Source organism: Mustela erminea, chromosome 20 (genome assembly GCF_009829155.1).
Source record: "Mustela erminea isolate mMusErm1 chromosome 20, mMusErm1.Pri, whole genome shotgun sequence".
Taxonomy (NCBI): domain Eukaryota; kingdom Metazoa; phylum Chordata; class Mammalia; order Carnivora; family Mustelidae; genus Mustela; species Mustela erminea.
The window spans coordinates 16,203,846-16,228,960 of NC_045633.1; the positions used below are offsets into that span (position 1 = coordinate 16,203,846).

The 25,115-nt window shown below is 48.4% G+C and overlaps 1 protein-coding gene across 7 annotated transcripts in view; it reads left to right on the top strand.

The window, feature by feature from the left end:
* The window catches only part of GRIN2A (glutamate ionotropic receptor NMDA type subunit 2A), a 609,475-nt gene that overhangs the window by 524,885 nt on the left and 59,475 nt on the right, over positions 1-25,115 (top strand). For all 7 annotated transcript variants that reach the window (XM_032327993.1, XM_032327998.1, XM_032327995.1 and 4 more), the window contains 5 exons: positions 4,538-4,743; positions 10,433-10,601; positions 10,709-10,862; positions 15,763-15,888; positions 19,344-19,573. In XM_032327993.1, the coding sequence (XP_032183884.1) occupies positions 4,538-4,743; positions 10,433-10,601; positions 10,709-10,862; positions 15,763-15,888; positions 19,344-19,573 (885 nt within the window). The remainder of the gene's footprint in view (positions 1-4,537; positions 4,744-10,432; positions 10,602-10,708; positions 10,863-15,762; positions 15,889-19,343; positions 19,574-25,115) is intronic.

The following is a 25,115-nucleotide window of genomic DNA, read 5'->3' on the forward strand; positions in this document are numbered from 1 at the left end:
TCGTAGTCTGTGTCCATTTAGGGCCTAGGGCCACTGAGGCAAGCAAGCAGAGATGGTGTGACACGTTTCTTCTCACTTCATGGTTTATTCCGCTGACGCTTGCCATCTTCTTGAGCGCTTCAGAGTGGCCAGAGCCCCTTTTAAATTGATTGGCCTAGGTATGATGGTCTTGGCTCCATCTGGAAAATAGGACGTAGTCACTCTCGATGGCTCTGAGCCGAGGGGGCTGAAGTCAAAGTGAAAGCAAAGCACGAGCGAGGGAGAGAATATGGGTTTTGCTACTTCAGTGTTGTGCTTGGGGCGCAAAATCCCACAGCTGAGGCCGATACGGACACATCGATCAGTCTGCTAGTATTTTCCGACTCACAGACGTTTTTAGAAATTCAGGTCTCGTGTTCCTTCATTCCATCAGTAACTGTCCATGAAGTCCCCCCTTGCGCCAGGCCCTGAGTTAGAAGCTGGGGAACCTCACACCCAATCAGTGTCTGTAGGAAATCCCTCCTAGGCAGGGGAATCCTAATCTAATCAGAGAAACACATAGCTTGTTGAGATGTAATGTTATTAAGCAAATAGAGATTAGATATTTAAATCGAATTAAGGATTTATGAATGAAATGTTGCCGTGTCTGGGAGTTCCTGCAGTGTGGTATAGGAGAAGTGGGTGGCAAATAAATGAAACAAGGTTGGCCATGAGTTAGTAATTACCACAGCGAGATAATGGGATCATGGAGATTCATTACACTGTCCCACTTTTGTAGGAGTTTAAAATTTTCCATCGAGAAAGAGAAGCAAAGATGCACTGAGGGAGCACGGAGCTTCCCCCTTGGGGCAGGTTACATGTGGACATATATCCCTGGTCACTTCCATCCGGCCTTTCCCTCCTGGCCAACAGACTGGATGAACTCCTAGGGTAAACCTCAGCTCCTTACGGGGACCTGCAAAGCTTTGCGTCATCTAACCCCTGCCTGCGTGAGGTTTCGCCCTCCCCGTCACTCCCCCAGCCCCCCACTTACTCATCTTGGGGTTTCCGATCTCCACTCAAGTGCCACCCCCTCAGGGAAGCCCTCTGTGATTTCTCCCCACCTCCACCATCGGTTCTCTTAGACCCATTTTTTTTCTTTCTTCCTCCCAGTTGGTAGGATGTGTTTTTGTGTGATTATTGGACTCACGTCTGTCTTCCCATTTAGTGTAAAAATTCCATGCAAGGGAAAGCTTAATCGCGTGTTCTCGAGTCTCCTTGGTGCCTAGTGCCGGGCTTGACGTCTAATGGCCATCCCATAAAAACTTAGAGAGTGATTGAATCTTTTTTTTTTTTTTTGAAGATTTTATTTATTCATTTGACAGAGAGAGAACATAGGTGGGCAGAGAGGCAGGCAGAGGGAGAGGGAGAAGCAGGCTTCCCGCTGAGCAGAGAGCTTGATCCCAGGACTCTGGGATCATGACCTGAGCCGAAGGCAGCTGTTTAACCGGCTGAGCCATGCAGGTGCTCCAAGGAGCGAGTGAATTTTTGTTCATTCTGTCTACAAACACTGGACTGACTCAGTTAGAATCCCTTGTGAAAGTGCACATAGGAGGGGAGAGTCTCTTTTCCCCGTGTGTATGGAGAATCCTGGACTGGGGATCTGGGGACTTGGGAAGCCTATCAGGGCAACCCCACAGACTCAGGGGAGTCCCTGGGAGCTTTGATGATGCCGGCAGCTTTGACAAAGCAGCTGTTCAAGTTTTTCCACCCACCGCTTGCTTCCAGCCCTCCTTGGCTGACCCGCTGGGTGCTTACGTAGACATGGGAAGGGAGAGAGTAACTTAGGGGAGACTTGGGATGTTAATACACTCTAGGAACTCGGACACCTTCGCTGCCTCTCTCCCCGGGAGTCAGTCTTGGATGGGAAGCTTTGCCTGACTTCATGGTGTAGGGTATAGTGATGTGACCAATGACATCGCCAAAGATTCTGCTGGCTAAATAGTCGTTGCCTTGATTTCTGTTTCTGGGGCTCCCCCGGGGCTATCTGTGCGAGGGAGGAAGGGTCTCAGGGTCTCGGAGCTCTGACATGGTTACCGCGAATCACTTAATAGAAGCAACTTTGGGTTCCCACAGCCCTGTGGTATGGCTCTGGTTCCACGGCTTCCCAGCTATGTCTGGACAGGTTCTATGTCTCTGTGCTTCCGTTCTCTGAACTGCAAAGTTGGAAGAAGAACCCTTACCCTGTGGGATTTGTGGGGATCAGAGTCATGGGTCATATCAGTACATTCCCCGACAACACAGGAGAGCTCAAAACTGACACTGTGAATAATTACAGCATCAAAGAGCTATGGTGGACAGGTGCAGAGTTCCGTATTGCTAGGGAAAGGAGGCATGCCCTTGCAGATTAGGTGGTATTTGAGCTAAGTCCTAAATGCAGACTACAACAATAATAAAATAATGGCAGCTACCACGCACGTGACATGCTAAGTTCTTTGCTTGATGCTACATAGGCATTTTGGCTCATCGGAAACTTACTACAGTCCTTAAGGTCATGTCCCGTAGCTATCAGCATTTTGCAGACAGAGAACATAAAACGCAAGAGGTTCAGTGACTTTCCCGAGGCCACTCAGCTAAATGGATGAAGCCGGGATGAGCCCTTCGTTCTGTGTGACTCCAAAAGCCATTCTCTTAACCTGCTGAACTACCCAGCCCCTCTTGAAGGGTGTGGCTTTTCCGAGAGAAGTGGAAAGAAAAGGAATGAATGGAAGGAACATGTCCCAATAGGAAAAGCATGGCCATCTCTTTTTTTCTAGTTGCATGTTTATTACCATTAGTCTAGTCTTTGTCCTGCAGCGGACTGATGGTTCCGAGAAGACAGGCGTCATTCGGTTTTATCCATCATCGCTCCCAGGCTGGTGGCAACAACACAGTTGGTTAAGAAATCCGTGTGGAGTGAATGAGGAATTTGATGGGTTCAGCATTCTCCCTGGCCTGTGTTACACATTACAGCAGTGGTAGACGAACCTATTTGTTGGACCAAATTCTCCTACAGGCCTTCCTGTCTTCCAAAGGAAGGGATCGGCCGTGCTGGACAGTTCTGTAATTGGCTACCTGCGATGTTTCCCTATAAGCAGCGAACATTTCCCAGGATGGTCTAGGAGAGCCCCGTCTGGCTTTTCTCCTGCCACCCCGTCACCCCTTTGGGTGTCCGGCGTGTCTGAATTCTCTTTACGGGCCTGAAATTCATTTCTGGCGACACTCACATTACAGGAGGGGAGGTGAGTGGGTCACGTCAACACAGACAAGCCGGGACTTGGCACTTAGCTTTTCGGACGAGGTGCTTCCTTGAGGTTGGTATTACCAATAAAGCACTGACCTGTGGTGTCAAGCAATTGCGCACGGGAGCAGGAGGAGGGAGGAAGCGCGGGGCCGGGAGCAGCTTTCTCCCGGAGCGGTGTACGAATAGTGCCAATACGCTGTCAAATAAAATTAAGGTTCAAAACATACAGCCTTCAATTTGATTTTGCTAACATGCCGACTGCTGCTCAGAGGGAAGAGATCGGTTCTATTTTGACAGGTCTTGGTGCACGCTTAGCGTTCCAAGTCCCTGCTTCGGGCCAGATTAATAACAGTTCACCTTAATTTGCAACTTAAATAGAAGCATATCTGGGCTTGAAATGATGGTCCTGATTTCCTCTCCTGCCTCCAGTCAGTCCTCCTGACTTGTCTTCCACATCATCTTCCTCTCTTCAACCTCCTTCCCTTAGCATCTTCTAAAAATTTCTCCTTCTCTTGTCTCTGTCCTACACTTTGAAAGTATGGAGTCCATCCTACGTGCTGGGCACGGTGCGGGTCGCTGTTCCCAGACTGTCTTGCTTAATTTGCCACGTCATCCTTACGAAGTAGGTGGAGTTGTGCTGTTTACAGAGGAGAAAACAGACGTTCCCAGTGGTCCAGAGTTTGCCCGGTTTGTGTAGCTACTGAGTGGCACAGGTGGGGGTCCCAGCCTAGACTTCTCTGATTCTAAAAGTGCATGCTGCTCTTGCGACGTCAGTGGCCCCAAAGTCTGGCAGAACATTAAGATCACCTGGGGAGCTCTCCCCCCCCCCATCGTGTGGGCACCATCGCCATATTAATTAGCGGGGGACAAGCCAGGGTGTGGGGGCTGCCCAGTCCTCTGCTCTCCCTCTATACCTATCTTTTTAATTTTTTTAAAAGATTTTATTTATTTATTTGACAGAGAGGGACAGTGACAGAGGGAACACAAGCAGGGGGCGTGGGAGAGGGAGAAGCAGGCTTCCTGGTAAGCAGGGAGCCCGATGCGGGGCTCGATCCCAGGACCCTGGGATCATGACCTGCGCTGAAGGCAGATGCTTAATGACTGAGCCACCCAGGTACCCCATATCCCTATCTCTTTTAGCATGTACTCAGAAGCATATGTGGAGGTAGGTAACAGAAAAGCCCTCAAGATGGGTAGAGTTCATGCCTCGGACCTCGTTCAGGGAAGGAGTCGCCTTTCTAGAAGTCGGTGTTGCAAAAAAAAAAGCACAGGTGTGCCTTTGTCTCTCTGATGCAGGTGGGCAAGTGGGAGAACCAGACCCTGAGCCTGCGGCACGCTGTGTGGCCGAGGTACAAGTCCTTCTCAGACTGTGAGCCGGACGACAACCATCTGAGCATCGTCACCCTGGAGGAGGCCCCCTTTGTCATCGTGGAGGACATAGACCCGTTGACCGAGACGTGCGTGAGGAACACCGTGCCGTGTCGGAAGTTTGTCCGAATCAAGTGAGTCTGGGGGTGGCGTCTCTCGAATGTGCCTGGTCCCTTTCAAGCCAGCCCTTGTCCTCGGCAGCGGCACCCGGAGTACCGTAATAAAATGTCATATAAAATAGGCTCTTCTGATACTAGATTATAATCTGTAATATTAGATTTTCTTTTTAAAGAAGTAATAACTGGCATTACGCCAGGTGGTTTACACTCGTTTAATTCCAGCAACAGCAGTAGGAGGGAAGGTTTTGGCCCCTTGAGATATTTGTACTGAGTTATGGGGAGATTGAGAAACACGCTCAGAGCCGTCGGACGTGCTGGGACTCAGACGCTCCTCCAGCCCCCCCCACCGCCATATTCTTTTTTTTTTTTTTTTTTTAAAGCCATATTCTTAACCACTGCTCTCCATGAACTGTGCCCTTCAGTCTTTCCTTGAAAATATATAGATATTTCTATTTTTCGGACTGCTCCCTCCTCCAGTACGGCACATCTCCTCCATCCCATCTTTATTATATATCCCAGACACACACTCTTCAAACATTCTGGAAACTTCTCTCGGGGTGGGGGGGGGGGGTCACGGTACACCTTCTGTATGACTCTCTGATGTGATTGGCATGGACCTGACCTTCTGGGTCTCCTAGCTTACCGACAGCAAGCCAGTGTCCTGTCCGTGCCATTTCCTTTTTTTTTTTTTTTAAATTAACGACCGAAGTAACAACTGCCAGTTTTTGTGAGAGCTTCTGGTGGAGTTTGTCCCTAACCTCTCACCCTTCTGGGAAAGCATAAAGCTTCATGACCAGGTCCAAGGCCCTGACTCTAGTCTTTCTAGAGCAAACAGAAAGGAAAGCACACCCTCGTGGGGATGTAAGCGAAGGGAAAAGGCCTACCATTGGAGTATTTTTGTCACTATTTTCCAAGCCCCTCCTTTCATCTGGATAATTCTCCCCGGTCCTTGCTGTCCCTCCCCAAGTTGGCTTTGCTGACCCTTCTTCCGCAGAACCCTGGGTGTGTCTCTGTGCCTTAGTCTGTTCAGGCTACTGTGACAAGTCACCGCAGACAGTGTGGCTTAAAAAAGAGAGACACTTACCTCTCACGGTTCTGAGGGCCATGAGCCCACCAGCCGGATGTCTAGAGTGCAGACATCCATCTTCTCTTGGTATCAGCACATGGTGGAGAGCAGACAGAAAGGAGGCAAGCTCTCCTGACTCATTGTAAGGGCACACATCCCATTCCTGAGGGCTTTACCTCCCAAACGCCCGACCTCCTAATGCCATCACCTTGGGGTTTAGGGTTTTTTGTTGTTGTTGTTTTGTTTTTTGTTTTTTTAAAGATTTTGTTTATTTATTTGACAGAGAGAGATCATAAGTAGAGGGAGAGGCCGGCAGAGAGAGAGGGAGAGAGGGAAGCAGGCTCCCTGCTGAGCAGAGAGCCCGATGCGGGACTCGATCCCAAGACCCTGAGATCATGACCTGAGCCGAAGGCAGAGGCTTAACCCACTGAGCCACCCAGGCACCCCGGGGTTTAGGGTTTTAACACACAACTTTGAAGGAACTTAAATGTTGAGCACCCATTGCTAGATTTCTCTGTCGCCTGTTTCTATGGCTTACAGTTTGTCTTTGCCCCTGGAGTGGAAGCTGCGTAAATATTGGAAACGTGGCTTACTAGTCTTTGTATGCTGGTGATGAGCACGGAACAGGACCCCCCAGTGTTGATAATGTGTAAACGTATGAGTGAATGGGTACCAGCCTTCCCGCATCCAACGATTCCAACGGAAGTCGTTATGCAAGATTCAGATCCCCGGAGCCCACTGCTTGAGATAAAGATCATTTTAAAAAAATATGATTCCAAATGGATTATGAAGGTACATCGTAGATTGGAGAAAACGTCCCCCACCTTTTTTTAATCAATGAGGAGCCTCATTAGAGTTGAAATTTTGAATAGATTAGTCATTGAATAAATACACGTGAAGTACAGTTCATGTGTGAGGCTCAGTGCAGGGCATGGAGGCTACATCAGCAAACAGAGAAGATGAGAGATGGGGGTCTTACCATATAGAGCGCACACAGTTAAAAAACAGCTCAGCTGCTGAATGATCAGGACAGCTCCATGTTACGATAAACCTTGTAAAGGGTAAGAATAAGGTGGTGTGAGGCAAGAGTCACTTGAGGTGCGTGGGGTTCCCTCAGCTCATACAGGTGAGATGTGAGACGATACAAAAAAGGACAATGAACCTGTGAAGAACAGGGGGAGAGGCTTCTCGGTGGAGGGAACAGCAGGTGCAAAGGCCCTGAGGTAGGAAAGAGATGGACAGATCTGGGAAACAGAAGGAAGCCCAGGGAGGTGCTAGAGACTGATGTGCTGGGTGGGAGACGGAAGGGGTAAATGCGGGAAAGTTGTCCAACCAGAGTTAGATTTGGGTGGGTGGTCCTTGAGCACAGCTTGGTCAGATGAAGAAAGCAGGGCTGTTGGCACACAACGAGGACCCTTACCTTAGGGCACCTCCTTTATGACAACGGGGCCTTTCTTGTTTCGATGGGGCCATCAAGTAGAGCCTACAGTCAATCATGGGAGCTTTAAATATTTAACATCAGAAGCCTTGGAGCTGACAACAGTAGGTCAACGAGTCCTGAGCCACATTTGCATGGAGAAAATAACCAGCCCACCGCCCCCCCCCGCAATAAATTACTCTCTTTAAAAGAATTAAGATTTTTAGTAGAGACTATACACAGATCAACAGGTTCAAATTCACATTTTTTAGTTCCTGTGGGAGGTGGTGGTTTGTAGCTTCCTTCTCCCACTTGGCGACGGGACAAGGTTACTGAACGTCTAGGTGACAAAGTCTTCGAAAGCCATAGGCAGTCCCTGGGACCCATTCATCTCCAACTCCCACAGATCAGATCGATTGCATTCCCTAAAGGTGATACCGTTGAGGCAGGCTGATTGGTTCTAAGAAGGATTCTGGTAGGTAACATGGCTCTATTTTTCTTGGTGACTTTCTCCCAGGGAAAACGTTTTGTCTCTCACTTCTGGTGAATGGTGGGGTCTTTAATGTACACATCAGTTTCTAAAAACATATGTAACAGGAAATGAGCTGGGGAATCAAGCATTTCTTTTCATCTGTTAGTTGGGTCTTAAGGCATGAAGAGGAAATTGAGAAAAAATGATCTGACTTGTTACATCGGGGAAAAATGGCCACCCTGTCGATTAATTCCCCCAAACTGTCAGATGGTCGGTGAGAAGAGAGGAAATGTATTTTTAAGCACTTACGTGAGAAGTGCTGTAGCTACTTTATTTTATTTAATCTTCCCAACTCTCTTGCAAGGTAAGCACCAGCCTTCTTAATTTGCAAGGGAGCATGCTGAGGCTCGTTAGTGAAGAAACTGGTCTGTGTCTTCTGATGGTGAGGCGCAGACCCGGGATCTCTCAGCGGCTCTGTCCGACCTCCTTGGCCATGATCTCATCCACTAGCCACGCTGGGGAACTGGATTTCTTATTAGATCCCTTTCTCCACATGGGCTTTTATGGGTCACTTTTCTTTTGGGTGATGGGGGGGAGCAGGAAAAGATTGCATTGGGCGCCATTTCTCTGATGTCTTTGTGGTCAAATCACACCCCCCTGTGCCCGTACACCAGGGCTGTGATTAGAACTCATGAAAGTTTCCAATTACAAGCTGGTCTGTGTTTCTGTAATCCTCGGGAGAAATTCATCTGTCGCATCTGCTGCATGTCTTTTTATCCCATGGTCCCAGGGTATAATTCCATGTCTTACACACGGTAGGTAATGTGGAAATGTATTAATGACTGCTGCATCTAGACGTAGACCTGAATCTAGATGTACACCTACTATTAGGAGACTAGGGGAGGTACTTACTTCATTAGCTGGCTGAGGTTCTCAGAGAGGCCAAAGATTACCCTTGTGCACCTGTGACCCCGAATCTTAAGCTTGGGGTGTTTGTAACTCCTATCCAGGCTCTCCCAGGAATCCAGACCAGGAGAAGGAAGACCCTTTGACGGAAGAAGGGAGGGAGCAGAGGACAAAGGAGACAGAGTTAGGAAGAGGTTGAGAGGAGGCATTGATGTGTGGCCCGTGGTAGCCAGGAAAAAAAGATAAAGAATTGGTTCTTCCATATTTTTCAATGAGCCCCAGATAGATACTGAGAAGGAAATTGTATTTGGACATGCCATTGATTTAATGCACTTAGGACACATTTCTGTCATGTTCATGGCATTTTGCAATCCCCTACCATTACTCAAAGTCACACTGTCAAATCTCCCCGTGTCCCTGGGCTGAGACAGACGTCAGTGGTGCTTGGTGTGTGTGTGTGTGTGTGTGTCTAATTATATGTGTAGTATATACTCACTGCAGTTAATTTGTGGGGGGAAGAAAACCTAAAACCACGAAAAAGAGAAGAAGTTATTTTTCACCATTCAAAAATAGCTACGCTTCCTATTTCATTGTTTTTCCGTCCAGATATTTCATAAGCTCATCTGTTTTTATCTAGCTGGGACTGTTCTGTATGGAACACTGTGTAACCTACTTTTTTCCCTGTGATATGGAAATGGAAGTATTTTCCTATTATGATGTTGCATCTCCATAAGCATCACTTAGTGCTTACGTAACAGTTGGGTGTGTGGATGGCCCCGTCGTGGGATACCCAGAGACACTCGTGACTCAGGGAGCTGAGCTCGTGTGGACCAGCTGGGCCACCGCCCGGAGAGGTCTTGATCTTCCGACAGGAGTTGTCCAAGTAGCAGCTGTTAGTTGGGAAGACGCTCTTTCTTTCCTTTTTGGAGGCACTTTATAGTGCCTTTAAAGAATTATATTTTTGTATAGTCCTTTGATTTGTATAGTCCTTTGAATATGACTTGGCCAGGTGAATAAAGCAAGAGCAAGGTGGCTGGCACAAAGCCACCTTTGTCACCTTGGTAGCTGATGGCAGCTTTTAAGATGCCAGTACCCTCTGTATTTTAATAGGGCTTTTTCCTGATCAAGGACATTACTGTTTCAAAGTGTCAGCTTTTCTACTTCCTGTGATGTAGGGTGGGAGGGAAAGTGTTAGGAAGGAGCGCTCATTTGACAGATAACTCCATCAAGATACATTAAGTTCATGGACTCAGGCACGAGGTGGACCCCCGTCTTCTGGTTCTCAGTCACGGTTTCCTCTGGAAGGAAAGTGCATTTCCTAAGGAAGACACCTTTATTTGTTCTCTTTGGTTGCAAACCTCTATCTGCAGTGATAGCATAAAGCAAAACCCTCCTTCAGCTGAGAATTTTGCATCATCTGTCTCTCTTTCATTTTCTGATAAGCTTTTATAGTTCAGCTCAGATCATGTGCCAGAACTTTCTAAAGGGGCTGTAGGTGTCATAAACATTAAGATAAGAGGTGGTGTAATGGAGAAACTGTTACTGTTAACTAAGAGAAATGCCATGGAGTTTATTTCAGCAATTATCCTGAAGCATTGTACGTGGCGCAAATAATAATTACTCAATAAAAGTTAGCCGTTGTCGTGGTTACTGTCCATGAGAACACTTGGTCCTTTTGCCGACATAAACTACCGCCTGTCCTTGAAAAAGCCCTTCCCTCCTGTTGAGCCTCCGATTCCTGCGTGGAAAACAGTGGAAACCTCTTAGGTCATGATGGTGAGCAGATCTCCCCGTGCTCATATTCTATGGTCTCAGGGTTTGTTTTTTTTTTTTCCTCCTACAGCAATTCAACCAATGAGGGCATGAATGTTAAAAAATGCTGCAAGGGTTTCTGCATCGATATCCTGAAGAAGCTTTCCCGCACTGTGAAGTTCACCTATGACCTTTACCTGGTGACTAATGGGAAGCATGGCAAGAAGGTCAACAATGTGTGGAACGGAATGATTGGGGAAGTAAGTGGCCTTCCTCCCGTGGGCTCTAATCTGGACTGCGCGCCTGCGGTGCTGGGGGTGGTGGGAAGGGCAGGTAAAGGGTCTGTGCTACTTTGCCTTGCGTGCAGGTGGTCTACCAACGGGCGGTCATGGCGGTCGGCTCACTCACCATCAACGAGGAGCGCTCGGAAGTGGTGGACTTCTCCGTGCCCTTTGTGGAGACGGGGATCAGTGTCATGGTTTCAAGAAGCAACGGCACTGTCTCACCTTCTGCTTTTCTAGGTAGGTGGACACCAAGGTCACTGCTGTTTTCCTAACAGGGAACTAGAGGCATTCGTCTCGTTTGCCAGAAGGATGGAACCAGGCAGGACCTTGGTCAGTTCCTTGCGATGACATCACTGCATTCCAGAGCCTGTCCTATTTGAATGATCTCAATTCTGTACCCCCACACCCCCCGCCAACCCCATTAACGTCTTTCGTTTATCTCGGATTCGGAATGATCCTGAAACACACAATTGCATATTCACGTATTGGTCGCGATTGTACAGAATGGAGATTAGCACATACACGTCTCAGAGCCTGGAAAACATTTTAAAAAATAAGCCTGCCTGTCCACAGTTAATTTAAATCAGCCCAGAAGCCTTTATTCTGCGTCCTCATTCCCATGGTCCATCCCTCACTGGCATGACAGCCGTTTATTTACTGGATTGGAGGGTAAAATAACGATGACCGCACCGTAATTTATACTGGCACTCCGATAAACAAAATGCAAGTACTCTGGAGAGCATCCACTGATGGAAAATTAATGGAATCATATTTTAAATGTGACTATCCTTCCAGCGGACTGGTTTGTAAGGGAGAAAAATTTCTTGCTCTCCTTTTAACTATTTTCATAAATACATGTTTTGACATAAAACTTTTTTTTTTTTTTTTTTAAAGCGAGGTGGAGCTCTACTTTTTTATCATCCTGTTTCCTTTAGCACTGTATACATAGTCGCCTGGCCAGAGAGGGAGAAACCGCGTGGGACGCAGCCATGCGTGATTTGTTTTTTTCTTTAAAGGAAAGTCTGATGTGGCGTATCAGGTTCTCAACAGCTTTTGAGAGCAGCTGCCTTGAAGATCGTGGGATTCCCGTTCCCTTCTCCTTGGCGCCCCCGTATCCGTGGGTTTGTCCCAGATTTGGGAAGGCTGAGGCCAACCCCTAAAGCAAACTGCACAAGAGAGGGGAAGCAGATCAGAGTCCACCAGATTTCTTACACGTTTCCGGATACACGCACAGCTGCTGGAGAGCTCGCACGCGCAGCCCAGAGCCAGTTTGTGGCCAGTGGCTCCCGGCCGGTGGTCTTCTTTCCCCACATCTTCACTGGTCCGTCGTGGGGCCCCCAGGGAAGCTGTCCCTGCTTCCTTCTCTTGAGCGGAATGCTGACCGCAAGGATTTTGGATTGTGCCTCACTCGCGGAGATGCCCGGATTTGCTGTTTGCATTTTTTTGATAGTGCACTGAAGCTGTTGAAATCCTTACCCCTGCCCGGATTTCACGTTGCACCCCTGCTTCTGTTCTCGACAGATACACGTCTTTGTCTGATATGGATAATGACCCGTAGCTCAAGTAGGGAGCCTCAGGACACCAGGAAAAATGCTGCCTTGACCGACAGGGACAACGCAGGCGGAGTCTTAGCAGTGATTGGGTGGTGTGACTGAGCCTGTCCTTATCACGGTTTCCTACTCCCTAGGATGCCCTTTAACAGGGCTCTTTGGCCCTGGAGGTTAAGAAGAGGTTGGAAGAAGTGAGTTCAAGGAAAGAATGGGAAAAGATCTGTTTTCTTTTCTTTTTCTTCTTCTTTTTTCCTCTCCTCTCTTTTCTTTTGTTTTTAAGAGAGAGGGAGTGCATGGGAGCAGGAGGAGGGGCAGAGGGAGAGAGACAGTCCCACACTCAGCGACCAGGCCAGCCAGGAGCCCCACGAGATCTGCTTCTTTTCTTTTCTTTTCTTTCTTTCTTTTTTTTTTTTTTTTTAAGATTTTATTTATTTGACAGAGAGAAACACAGCCAGAGAGTAAACACAAGCAGAGGGAATGGGAGAAGGAGAAGCAGTCTTCCTGCAGAGCAGGACTTGAACCCAGGACCCTGGGATCATGACCTGAGCCGCAGGCAGATGCTTAACAGCTGAGCCACCCAGGCACCCCTAGAGATTTGTTTCTTTTCACAATTTGTCGCCATATCTCCATAGTGAGCTAGAGAGAATTTTTTTTCCCAATTCAATCAGAGGGGGGGAAAAAGTACCATCAGCTGGCTTGGCTCATTAAAAAATGGGTCGCTGATATCGAATTTGGCCTCAACCCAGTTTCCCCTGGATTTTTTTCTTACCTACATTCACAGGACATTTCCATAAAAAAGCCAGGTCGTTTTGCTAAGTTAAGCCTCCTTTCCACCCTTACTCTTCCTACCGTAACTTTAAAAATAAAATAAAGATACATTGTAGCCAGAGGAAACTATTTTCAAAGCTGTTTTAACATCAGTAGCCTTTATATTTTTTCGACTCACTAAATTACATCCCTATTGGATTGTGTACCCTCTTATTTACGGTCATTATCGGTAGGTTTTGAAAGTCATAATGAATCATGCTAAGCTACATTTTTCCATTCACTGGCTCAGTCATCTGGAAGAGCCCAAACATTCAAAATCTGATTTTATTACTCTTCAGTATTTCCTGTCCTCTCTCCACAAACTCCATTAGCTCCCGCTGGAAACACTAGCAGGTAATGCCTCTTGAGTTTTTGTGTAAAAATGTAACCGGTGGCTCTTCAAGGACAGAGGTGGCGTCTCTTGTGATATTTCCATTCAGTTACTTCCGAAGACTTGCCAAGCAGATGGGGTCACTCGATCCAAAGAAATGCTGACCCAGAGTCTCCTAGATTGAAAGAATGCGTCTTTAAATCAGTAAAGGACGTAATCCAGAGCCACCCAAAATATTTCTGGGTCCCTCCTTAGACACTTCTAATGGTGGTGTTTCACCATTACTCTGACGCTTTTTTACACATGATGGTGTGTGTGTGTGAGAACAGCAGTCCTTCAGGTCACTCCTAGGTACCCAACTTACTAAAACCAGAACACTGTCTCAGAAGCCTTTTATCCCCATGCCATGATCACAAGTCAAGTGACAGATGTCGCTTCCAAGTGGGAAGACATCTGGGATCAGTTGCTTGGTCCGGCTTCTTTCTAAGCCCACTGCACACTTATAGGTACTGATGTGCGAAGGAAGAATTCAGAAAGGATGCCCTCTTATATTTTTTATCATGTTATCCCAACCTGCAGAGAAAAGTTATCAGATTAATAAACACGCAGGTTTTAAACCAGGATGCCTTTTTCAGGAAGAGCACCACCACCCGCCCCCCACCCCCGCCACTCCCACCCCCGCCCCGGCTCCAGGTTTGGCTTTAACCATGGAATCAAACAACTGTTCCATTTCACGTACTGTGTGTGTAGTGCGCAACACACACCACCACCCGCCACCCAGCACTTTCCATGTCCGTGCTCGCTGACTCCTCACGGAGATCTCCTGTAGTAAAGACACACTGTCCCATGAACATACCCAACTCAGAGAATGACTTCACCATTTCTTTCTATCTTGAATGTTCAGTACTTTTAATCCCCTAATTACCCACTTTGTTCTGTGTGGATACACCTCACTACCAAACTGCAATGATTTCAAGGACATGGTATTGCTACCACCCAAAGTAATTTCAGCGGAAAGATACGTTGTTGCAATCTCGTTGATTTTTTCAAACTCATCTTGTCTTTTTTAGACCGAATGGGCTGTGTTGTTACCTGTTCCTTTTTAACATATCCGCACTGTCAAAACTGCATTGCAAAGCATTCCTTCTGGTTTCTAAATTATCCAGTGTAGTTAAAGCTTTGGACATATTAGTTTCTTGCTATGTAGTAAGCTCATTAAGTTGGAATTTATGATGACCTCTAGCTGTGTTAGGGAGTCACAGACTTTAATGATAAGGTGGCTTGCGACCAGCCTAGTTCCTTACGATTATTACTAGCTCCATCAGAAAAACAATTTAAAAATAATAAAATGTCTGCTCTTCAAGAAGTGTTATTGGCCTCCTTATATTTTACCCTCAGAAAATGTTTGCTTATGAGGCAAAGAATTATACATTTATTGGTATCCAAGGGCAGTTTCTTCCCAATGATGCATTCAGGTGGAGATATATTCAATTTTCCAAATTTTAGCCTTTGTTCATTTTCTAGCAAATTTGTGTCACATACAGATACAATGGCTCCATTCGGCTCTCTCAATCAGACTGAATATAAACGCTCTTAACTTTCTTGAGTGTTCTCAGATATAGAACCTTGTGACTTGGCCTGCCCTTCTGAGACATCCCTATGAAAATGAGCGTGCTCTAAACTCCTTTTGGTGGGGAAATAACCATCTGTCCATCTACTTCATTGCCTCTACTCTCAGCGATGTTTTTCATTGAATTACCATGTGAATGTAATATCCTCAAATGACTTTTCAAATGCATTTAAGCCCATTACCAGCATCAACGAGATTTTAAACTTGTAGAAATCTCATCTGTCTGGAGCAGAGGGTGAGGTGGGAAGCATGGGAGTGGTGGGGGCAGACGGTGACCTTCCAATATTGCTGTCAACTCCATGATTTTATGGTCCTTTTCGAACAGGTTGTAATGTTCCCTTTCCTTCTGGAATTCCCTGCCCACCGTCCCTCTGGCATTTAAGGAGAAAAATGAAAACAAGAATAAAGCCCGTGCTGATGTGCAGAAGCCTTAGGCTTGACTGTTCGGGTCTAGTCTTGCTTCCCCTCGAGCGTTGGTCCCCCTGCACGTTACTATGATCACAGGACCCGATGGTCTCGTATTTGCATTCTTTCTCCCATTTGTTTCTCCACTCCTTGACCCAATTTGGAAAATGTCATGTGCTCTTCTCTATTTTTATCCTATTATATACAGCCTTATAAAATACCTCAGATCTATTGTAGAATGAAGGACGGTGTAGACATATGAATGCACACTGACTAGCTTCTTTTGAATGGTCGGAGTCACGTGAGGGCGGGTTTCTCAGTGAGCCTGCCAGTGGACCTCTGGTCTTCTTGCTGGTTCCTGCATGACCATGTGCCACTGACCATGCCCCGCCCCTCTGGCCTGTTCCCCTGCAGAACCGTTCAGCGCCTCCGTCTGGGTCATGATGTTCGTGATGCTGCTCATCGTGTCCGCCATTGCTGTTTTTGTCTTCGAGTACTTCAGTCCTGTTGGATACAACAGAAACTTAGCCAAAGGGAAAGGTGAGACACCCCCCTCGTCAATATGACCCAAGGGTAACGCTCTTCCTTTGACTCTCTACAAAGGTTTCCCATTCAGAACGCCTCACCCTATACTGTCTCGCTAGTCTGCGATAGGCATGGAGCTGGGCGACCAGTACTACCTCCTTCCCGCCCCTTGTTGGGATGTTTGCCTCAACCGAAAAGGGATAAAGCCAAATGAAGCGTTTTCATCATTTTATCATGTGACATCTGTAGCTGTTAGGTGGAAACTACTGACAATTTGTTGAGAGAGCAGATTTAAAAAGAAGTTTTTCTGGCAATTAACTTTTGAAATCTGTGTCAAAAGAAACGTTAAGATTGCAGTGAATCTCGCCTTCCGTCTACGCAAAGAAAATGGCTTTTATAGAACCTAGTTTCAGAACACGCTGCGGATTACTGAATCACACTTGCATTCATTTGACAGTAAAGATAATTGTAAGGGGGGGGGGGTATTTTCCCTCCAAAGAATTGCATTTTCCTCTTGACGGTGCCTGACGTTAGTGCATTATACTCGATAAAGCTGCAATCAGTAGATAGAAAATTGCACCTGGCCAACATACATCCCTAATAAAATTAAGTAGTTTGTAAAGTCCTTGTGAAGAGGGTCCTATGCGAACCAGTATTCATGTGACAGACATAAGCACATTCCATCACTTTGAGTGACTCTTTCTCCATGCATAACAGGCTTTAGGTGGATGGCTTCAAAAGGCTGCTGCTAGGACCAAATCTTTTTCATTAAACATGACTTAACTCAGTGGAAGACAGCAGGTCTTTGACGTAGAGCCATCCAAAATCAGGGGCACTTGAATTTGCCGCATACTCTTTTCACTGGGAAGATTTCGTACTGGAAGCAGCCAACAGGTCATGGGAATCTGTTAGGAACTTAGTTCCTAAGTTCCTGGTTCCTGTTAAGAACTTATTGAGGTCCCCCCACTTCTTCACCCTTGAAGAATGGTGACTACTGTCTGTAAACCATCTCCCATCCACCAAACACGGTGAAAATGCCGTGAATAATCCTGTTATGTTTAAATGGGATACTTGTCAGCCTCCACTAAGAGGCCAGTGTCATTAACCAATACGGAGCTTCCAGCAGTGGGACCTGAGGAGGTTTTCAGTGAGTGGTAATATTTATATTCGTGGGATCAGCGTTTGTGCTGTTTGTGAGTTCATGCATTTCTTTGATGAGTATTTACCGAGTGGGTACTATGTGCCAGGCACTGTGCTAGGAGAGGGGAATAACATGTTAAATCGGGGAGAGATTTCCTGACCCCCAGAGAGCCGAGAATTTAGTCGCAAAGACCACACATGAACACATGCATTAGTAATCACAGGTGGTAACACATTTCAAGAAGAAGCGGGACAGAAACCAAAATGAAATGACAGGAAGGGGGGGTCGTCCTTACTTTAGATAAGATGGCCAAGCAGGGAAGAACTTTCAGAAGACAGGACATTTAAGCCGAGAGCAGAAGAATGAGAAGTCATGTGAAAAAAAAAGGAGGGAAAAGCATTTGATGCAGAGGGAGCAGCCAATGCAAAGTCCTCGTCGGGGAATCGAGCTCGATGAAACAGTAGGCAGTGAGGGAGGTGGACAGGATACAAGATGAGAGGAAGAGGTGGGATGAAACATGACCAGTGTGGGGAAGGTCACTGGGGCTACTCTGTCGAGACAAGGGGAGGGGCAGGCAGCAGTGGACAGAGGGAGCCCGGTGAGGAACATGTTTGTTTTCTGAGAGCAAGGATTATGGTGATTTGGACTTGGCTGGAGATGAGCAGGTAAATTAGGGCTATATCTTGAAAGATGAGATATGATTCCAAGGCCAGTCACTTGTGGTGATTCCTCCTTTGGCTGCAGCCCACAGTTCCAAGACCATGGTAAAGCGAGGAACCCAGCCCACCCCCTCCTTAGCCCTTCCGTCACCCCAACGCATCTCGTTCCCTGCTCATCTGCTTGCGGCAGCTCTCCAGAAAGACCAGTGACTTGTTTCTTTGTGCAGTATGGTTTTCTGTTACATTTCACTGCACTTTATGGGGAAGATTTTCTGCACGGCTCAGTAATGGTATTCATGAATCAGGAATTCCCAAAAGTCTTGGACAGAACCCCTACAAGGGCCTGTTTCTGATTCCCATACAGCTGTCACTGCTGGCCAGCACGCATCCCTAATAAAATTAAGTAGCTCATGAAGTTAACTGGATGGGCTCTAATTATTATTTTTTTTTTCCTAAGAGTTCTTGGCATCTTGGGAATAAGCCCAGAAGATTTATTATGTAACTAGGCAAAGAGAGATGGAAGAGTATGAGATGGAGCATACCAGAATTAATTGACTTCCCTTTAATGTGCCGAATGGGGGATGTTATAAATATTGGTGTAGCCAGAGTTTGGCCTCCAATGTGCAGAAAGCTTGCCTCTCCCAGGCTCCTTGCCCGGAACGTCATACCTTCGATCCGTGATTCACTTCTGCTGCTCTGCTGATGTTGCCAACTAAAGTCTGAGTAGATCATTTTTTCAGATCTTCATTTACTTAAATGACATAAAAATTAACCTTCTGTTAAAGGAAGACCTTTTGCCTATGAAATGAGGGCAGACATTGGTTGTTTTCCCCCTTGTGCAAAAGAGTTGTGAAAGCCCTATGGCGTGCATTTCCCAGAGTGCGTAGCCCACCCTCCCCCACCAACACATTGGGCCACGTTGCCCTGCCTCTTTAGTTCAGCTGAATACAAGGCCCATTTCAGAATCTTCAAAGGGACCTGTAGGTGTTTCAGGGCTACACCAAGGGAGAGAAGGTGCTGGGATATCAAAGCTTGTGGTCCATGACCTGCAGCCACATGTCTTCCATCTGGGAATTGCTGGAAGAATGAAGCTCTATTGTTTGGCTCCTTGATGTCTTCCATTTGCAGAGGGTTTACCTTTGGTTTCATTCCTCTACTGTGGAATTCCTTTACTGTGGTTTCATTCCTCTTGTCTCCTTTTCATTTGGTTTCATTCCCATCTGAGTTTGGGCAGGAGCAGTTGCTAGGGACAGTCGGATTAGAATACCACACATCACCCGGTGAGAACCGAAGCCGCCCCCACGCACACGTTTTTGTAAGGCGCGCTCTATCTATTAAAGGAGATTGGGTCCCCCAAATGGAAATCGAATCCAAATTTACCACCGGCCCGAATGCAACGTTTCATCCAAACCCACATTTTACATGGCCGTTTGCTTCTCCTTTCTTGCTTATTTTTGATTTCCCCTTCTTTTAAGAAATGTGGCAAGAATCTGGCCAGAAATGTGGGAGGAGTACTCGTTGAAGATAAAGGGAGCTGGGGCGGTCGGGGTTCTGGGCAGTGATGGGGGACGAGCATGAGAGACCCGTTCCATCTTTGGACCCACGGCAGGGCTGCGGATGGCCGCCATGTTGTCCTTCGGAGACGATACTGTCCTTTCTGTTATTGGCAGCACCCCACGGGCCTTCTTTCACGATTGGCAAAGCTATATGGCTCCTCTGGGGCCTGGTGTTCAACAATTCCGTGCCTGTGCAGAACCCCAAAGGGACCACCAGCAAGATCATGGTGTCTGTGTGGGCCTTCTTCGCCGTCATCTTCCTGGCCAGCTACACGGCCAACCTGGCTGCTTTCATGATCCAGGAGGAATTCGTGGACCAAGTGACCGGCCTCAGTGACAAAAAGGTAAGGTCACCTCGCTTTCCTCACTGCCCGAGGGGTGGCTCTTACCTGCTCTCCCCTCAGAAGGGCGCGATGCGGGCTCCTATTATCCAAACCCATCAACTGACTCTAAAGCTGAAAGCCTGATGGGTTTTGTTTTTGTTTTTGTTTTGCCTCTGAACTTAAATTGACATATTGCTAAGAACTTTAGAAACAGAACCTTAAGCTCAGCCCTGAAGGGGCTAAAAGATTCCAGATCTCATTAGGAAGCACTGTTTCCGCCAAAGATCCCTTCTTATATTTACAGGATCACGACAGGGACCGTTCCCAAAGCTCTGTGACCCATGGGAGGGCCCAGGCTGGGGTTCTCCCTTCAAGAGAGCGTGTGATGGTGTAGAAGGTGACAAGCCTCTATGGGGGACAACTAGGGAGGAAGTGGGGTGCTCTCGGCTGTAGCCACCTTCCTGTTCTCCAGCCTTGGCCAAGTCTCTAGGACCTGCCAGGCCTTGGGTTTCTCATCCATGACATGAACGAAAGTCATCTCTAAGGCCTAGCCTATCCGGAGACCAGATTGACAGCTCCTTTTGACCCGGGTGGTGGGGCAGCCTCACCGTCTGTGTCCTTGACTCACCTGGAGTTTCCTCAGGGGACACACAAGGAACAGAGAGGGCTTTTCATTCACCACCGGCTCCTTTTACTCAGGCATGTCTCCAGGCCCCGCCACATGGGGCTGTGCTCCCCAAGTCAGCAAGATGGCAGGACTCACACCTGCCGTCTCCATTCTCCGCTGTAGTGCTGCGAGGGGCTGTGAGTGGCTATTGAGAAAGGCGCACGGGGGAAGAAGAGAGGTAAACTGGGTGCATCCTTCCGTTGAAATTGTGGGTTCAGCAAACAGACTCTGACTTGCTGCGCTCAGCAGTGTGGGGATTGCTGCTCGGCCGAGATTGTCCAGCTCGTGTATGTGGGTGATCGTCTCTCTTTATAAAATCTTACCAGCGTGTCTTGCTGACATAAGTCTACGTATATTCTTTTGGCATTCATCAACAAACTGCTGAATAGAAAATCAACCATGAAAAGCCCTAACCGCTTTTCTGTGACATACGCTGTGCTTGAAAGAGGCGCAGAGAAGGCCTGTCATCAGGGGGATGATGAGGGGCTGGGGCTGGGTTGGTCTCTCTCTGACGGCTTCCCACTGCGGCTTGAGTAAATGCCAGGCTGCTTCCGGTGGCGGCAGAGCCCTGGATCCTCTGGCCCACCCCCCAGGAGTACACTCCTTCTTGCTCCTGAGCCCCCCCCCCGCCCCCCGACTCCTGCCCCCATGTTCCTTCAGTATCCCAAGCATCTTTCCACCACAGGACTCTTGCACTGGTCACGGGCTCTGCCTCGCATGCTCTCCCCCAGTATCTGTGGCTGGCTCCTGCTTGACTTTCAGGCCTGAGGGGGAATGTCCCCTCCTGGGAGAGGTCTTCTCAGCCACTAGGGCAAGCTTTGCAGCCTGAGCTTATACTCCCATGAAACTTAAGTCCTAGTAGAAAGTAATAAGCAACAGGCAAGTAAACGGAAATGGGGGAGGACATCTCAGGCGGGACCAGTATCATAAAGGAGGTGAGACTGATGAGATTAGAGGTGGTGCTTCGGGTAGAGTTAGTTGGCGTGTAGGGGTGCTCAGGACATACTTGTACGTTGAGTGAGAAGTGCGCGGTGTGGAGGACACTGTGGGCACCCCATCCAGCTCTCCCGGTGTCCCCTTTTCCAGCTCTGTGTGCCCGTCCCCCATTTGCTAACAGAGGCTCCTAGCAAAAATCTTCAGAGGATGTTGACCTTGGTGTCCTGGAACAGTAAAGGCCTGGAGATTGGATTTCCCCCAGTCCTTTCGTTCCCTGTGACCAGCAGCCAACCACTGTGGGCCCAAAACGCCAGCGACTCCATTGCGTCCAGGCGCCCAGGGGACGCTTTCTCTGCAGCTCTCTGTGGGATCAGGTGGAAGCTGAGGCATTGCCCCAAATCACCCCTCAGATGGCTTCCTCTCAATCCCTAACCTCCTGCCCGTGTTCCCTTCCGGATCTCTCCGGGAGCCATTCCTTACTATACGGTGTTCACCCAAGCCTTGGCTCTGGGTTAGCTTCTAAAGCTCATGGCACCTGTGAGACAGCAGATCGAGTCAAGAAGGCTCTGTTCCTGTCCCCATGCCCCTGTCCCCCTCCACTGCCCGCCACATGTGGGCTGCATGGGCCCCGCCACCTCATTCCCCCGCCACATGTGGGAGAAGAGGTTGGAGTGAGCGCGATAGGAGACAGACACCGTGAACGTGCCTTGTAGCCCCTAGAGTCCCCTACGGCTACAAAGCATCGGGCCATGACGCCGTCACACCATGGGGGCCAAAATAAGCAGCTGGAGGTCCCGCAGAAGCAGTGGGGGCCGCATCTTCAGCAAAGGGTTTCTCAAGAAAGTAGTTGGCAGCCCATGTTGCTTTTTGTTGCCATGTTCAAAGGCAAGGGGAGAAAGCAGTCCCTGGCCACATAGTTTTGGGTCTAAATAACATGACCGCTTGTGAAAACGAATTAGAAGCACTAATCATTTGACTGACCTTCCCTGACTCGGAGACACCCAGGAACAGATCCCACATCCTCGTGGGACACAGCTCAGCCTCCAAGCTCAGAGCGTTAGCGGCAAGCGGCTAGCTCTCTTAATTAAATGCTTGATACAATTAGATAAACAGCAAAATTCTTGGAGTACATAAGCTAAATGCTCCCAGAAGATTAATAGCAGATATCCCAAGAAAGTCTGCAAAACAAAAATCTGTACTGAATCAATTTATTTTAATACTGTACACGGTGGGCTTCCCCCCCCCCACCTTTTTTTAAATCACCATTACCTATGGAACAACTTGGGTGTATGATGCTTTTCAAGCATTTTGCAGCCTCGGTGCTTGCTGGGAAAAGCACCTTTGAAGCCCACAGTGCTTAGATGAGCTTGGCTTCAATTATAAATAAGCAGATTCGTGGGTAGATGCTCCCCTAGGAATTACTGAAGGAAAGTTGAAATGTTGGTGGGGAACCTTTCCAATGTGCTGGCGATCACTAGGGTAGCGGAGCTCCATCCCTGGGAAGCAGCGTAATGTGGGAAGGGCACTGTCGTCTTCGGGGTCCAGTGAACCTGCGGTCCAATCTCAACCTTGCCGCAACATGGTCATGGGGCCTCTGGTATGTCCGTATCCCCAAGGCTTAATTTCCTAACGAGAGTGGGAGCGGGTATTAATACCTCTCTGGCAAGGTTGATAGGAGGCTTAGAAGTCATCGCCACCCCGTGCCTGGCACATGGTGGATAATCCTATTAGAAGGGCCCTACCTCCTTCCACCTACCCCTCCTCTTCATCGCCCTCCTCCTCCTCCTTCGTGATCAGCCTCCCTGCCCGGGGAGCCCCTTCCTCACGTCCCCGGTCTCACGAGCCGCTTCATTAGCGGGCCTTTGGTGATAAAAAGGGGGTTTTCCGGGAGTCTCCTTGGCAGAGGAGCCCTGGCACGTGTCCCCGTGGAGCTGGGCTGTCTCTCAGCGCTGCGTCCAGACTGCTGGGTGGTCACTGGCTGAACAGAGAGGCCTCTGAACCTCTCCTCCCTGCTCAGGGGCCCTGGTTGTTTCGTGGTGCAGCCCACCCCCCGCGGGAGAAGACCGTACCTGATACACGGGGCTCCCAGGTGCCAAGCCCCTCATTTATAGCCACAGAAGGCAGGTTTTTTTTTTTTTTTAAAGATTTTATTTATTTATTTGTCAGAGAGAGAGGGAGAGTGAGCAAGCACAGGCAGACAGAGGCAGAGGGAGAAGCAGGCTCCCTGCCAAGCAAGGAGCCCGATGTGGGACTCGATCCCAGGATGCTGGGATCATGACCCCAGCTGAAGGCAGCCGCTCAACCAACTGAGCCACCCAGGCATCCCGAAGGCAGGTATTTTTAACGAGTGTATAGTTTGGGTATGTTAAAGGAATGAAGCAATGTCCTGGTCAGTTGCCATGTTTTCCCTAAACGTTTCATTTCCCGTATCTTGCATCTCTACTTCCTCTACCCTAAAGGGTTTGCCTTCAGAGCAAGAAACCCCAAGGAGTTCTCCTGCCCCCAGGCATCGTGATGATATTGCTCTGTGGTCTCAGGCTGAGCAGGGACCTCCCTGCCTCATCCCTTCCTTTGCTTGAGCCCACGTTTCTTTCTTTCTGTTTGCACATGGAACCCTCTGGGAGAAGGTGGCGCTGGAAATCATTCCGGTCAAGTACATGGACTGTGTCCTCAGTGGGAGGCCCCGGGATTTAAGAGATGAGCTGCGCTTGCCCCTGTTTTTCACCGTATAGGTCCTGGCTTTTGAGTGAGTCATGAAAATAATTCAGGGGTTGTGACCATTTAAAAAAAAAAAATAGAACATAGCGGATGACGTTAGAATAGATCCCCCATAGGAGAAGTGCCCTGCAGGGGTGCCCACGTGCGTGTACGTGTGTGCGCGTGGAGGGGGTGGGCGTGAAGGAGTGTCCTGGGCTGTGGACTGTGCCCTGAGAGCCCTCCTTTAAAAAGTTTGACAGCCTTTACAGAATGGGAAAGGTTCTTGGATCTCGGTGCTGGGCTGGATTTTGCATGCAGGGAGGGTCCAGTCCAGGCCCGGGAAGCACAGAAATTCATCCCTGAGGTTGAATATCTGTCTCCATCACTGTGTGAAGAGAAACAGGGACAGAAGGAAACCTGAAGAGCTACGTGGCTTCCACGCCGCGGATGGGGACTGGAACGGAAGGCGCTTGGTCCAGGGTTCCAACAGTCCACGCCCCCGGAGGGTTGGCGGCTGCTGTTAACAGCTAGATTTACGAATAGCATCATTACCGCAATTCCCAGAATCGGTGGCTGCCGTGCCAACGAGCCCATGCCGGCGCCCCCTCCCCACTGGGTGATGAGTTGGGGCACTGCCTGCCACACTAAGTGCAAAGAGCATTTTGCTGCTCGTACGTGGGTGCGCGCGTGCGCACAGACACACACACGCACGCACGCAGTCTCCCAATGCAAGGCACCAGCAGCAGGGTCTCATTTGGACAGGGTATGGCCACTTCCCCCAAATGCGGTCGTGGCTGCTTATTACACAGCGGCGTGCCTGATTTAGGGGACACGGTTTTCAACTGGAAATTTTAATTAACAGTAAAGCGAAGTGTGAGTCTGGATGGAAAAATGATGTTTTCGATTCGTTTGACTTGGGTAAACTCGGACGCCTTCTCCAGCGGCTGTGAGCTGCACGGAAGGCAGGCTGGCTTGCAAGTCGGAGACATCTGTGGATCCCAGACTTGGTCCCGCCGTGGCTTTGCTGGGTGTCCTTCCCTTCCTTCTAAAAGAGGAGGGGTTGCTAGTGACGGTCTGTGAGGAACGACAGAGTTCTTGAGGACAGGCATACGAAGGGTTGGATTCTGGGCTGCTGCTTGCAAGCAGTGGGATCCTAAACAGGTCAGCTAATCTCTTTGAGCCTCAGTGTCTTCATCTGTAAAATGGAGCCTCCAAGATGAGCTACCTGGCAGATTCATCATGAGGATGAAAAGAGCCAACATT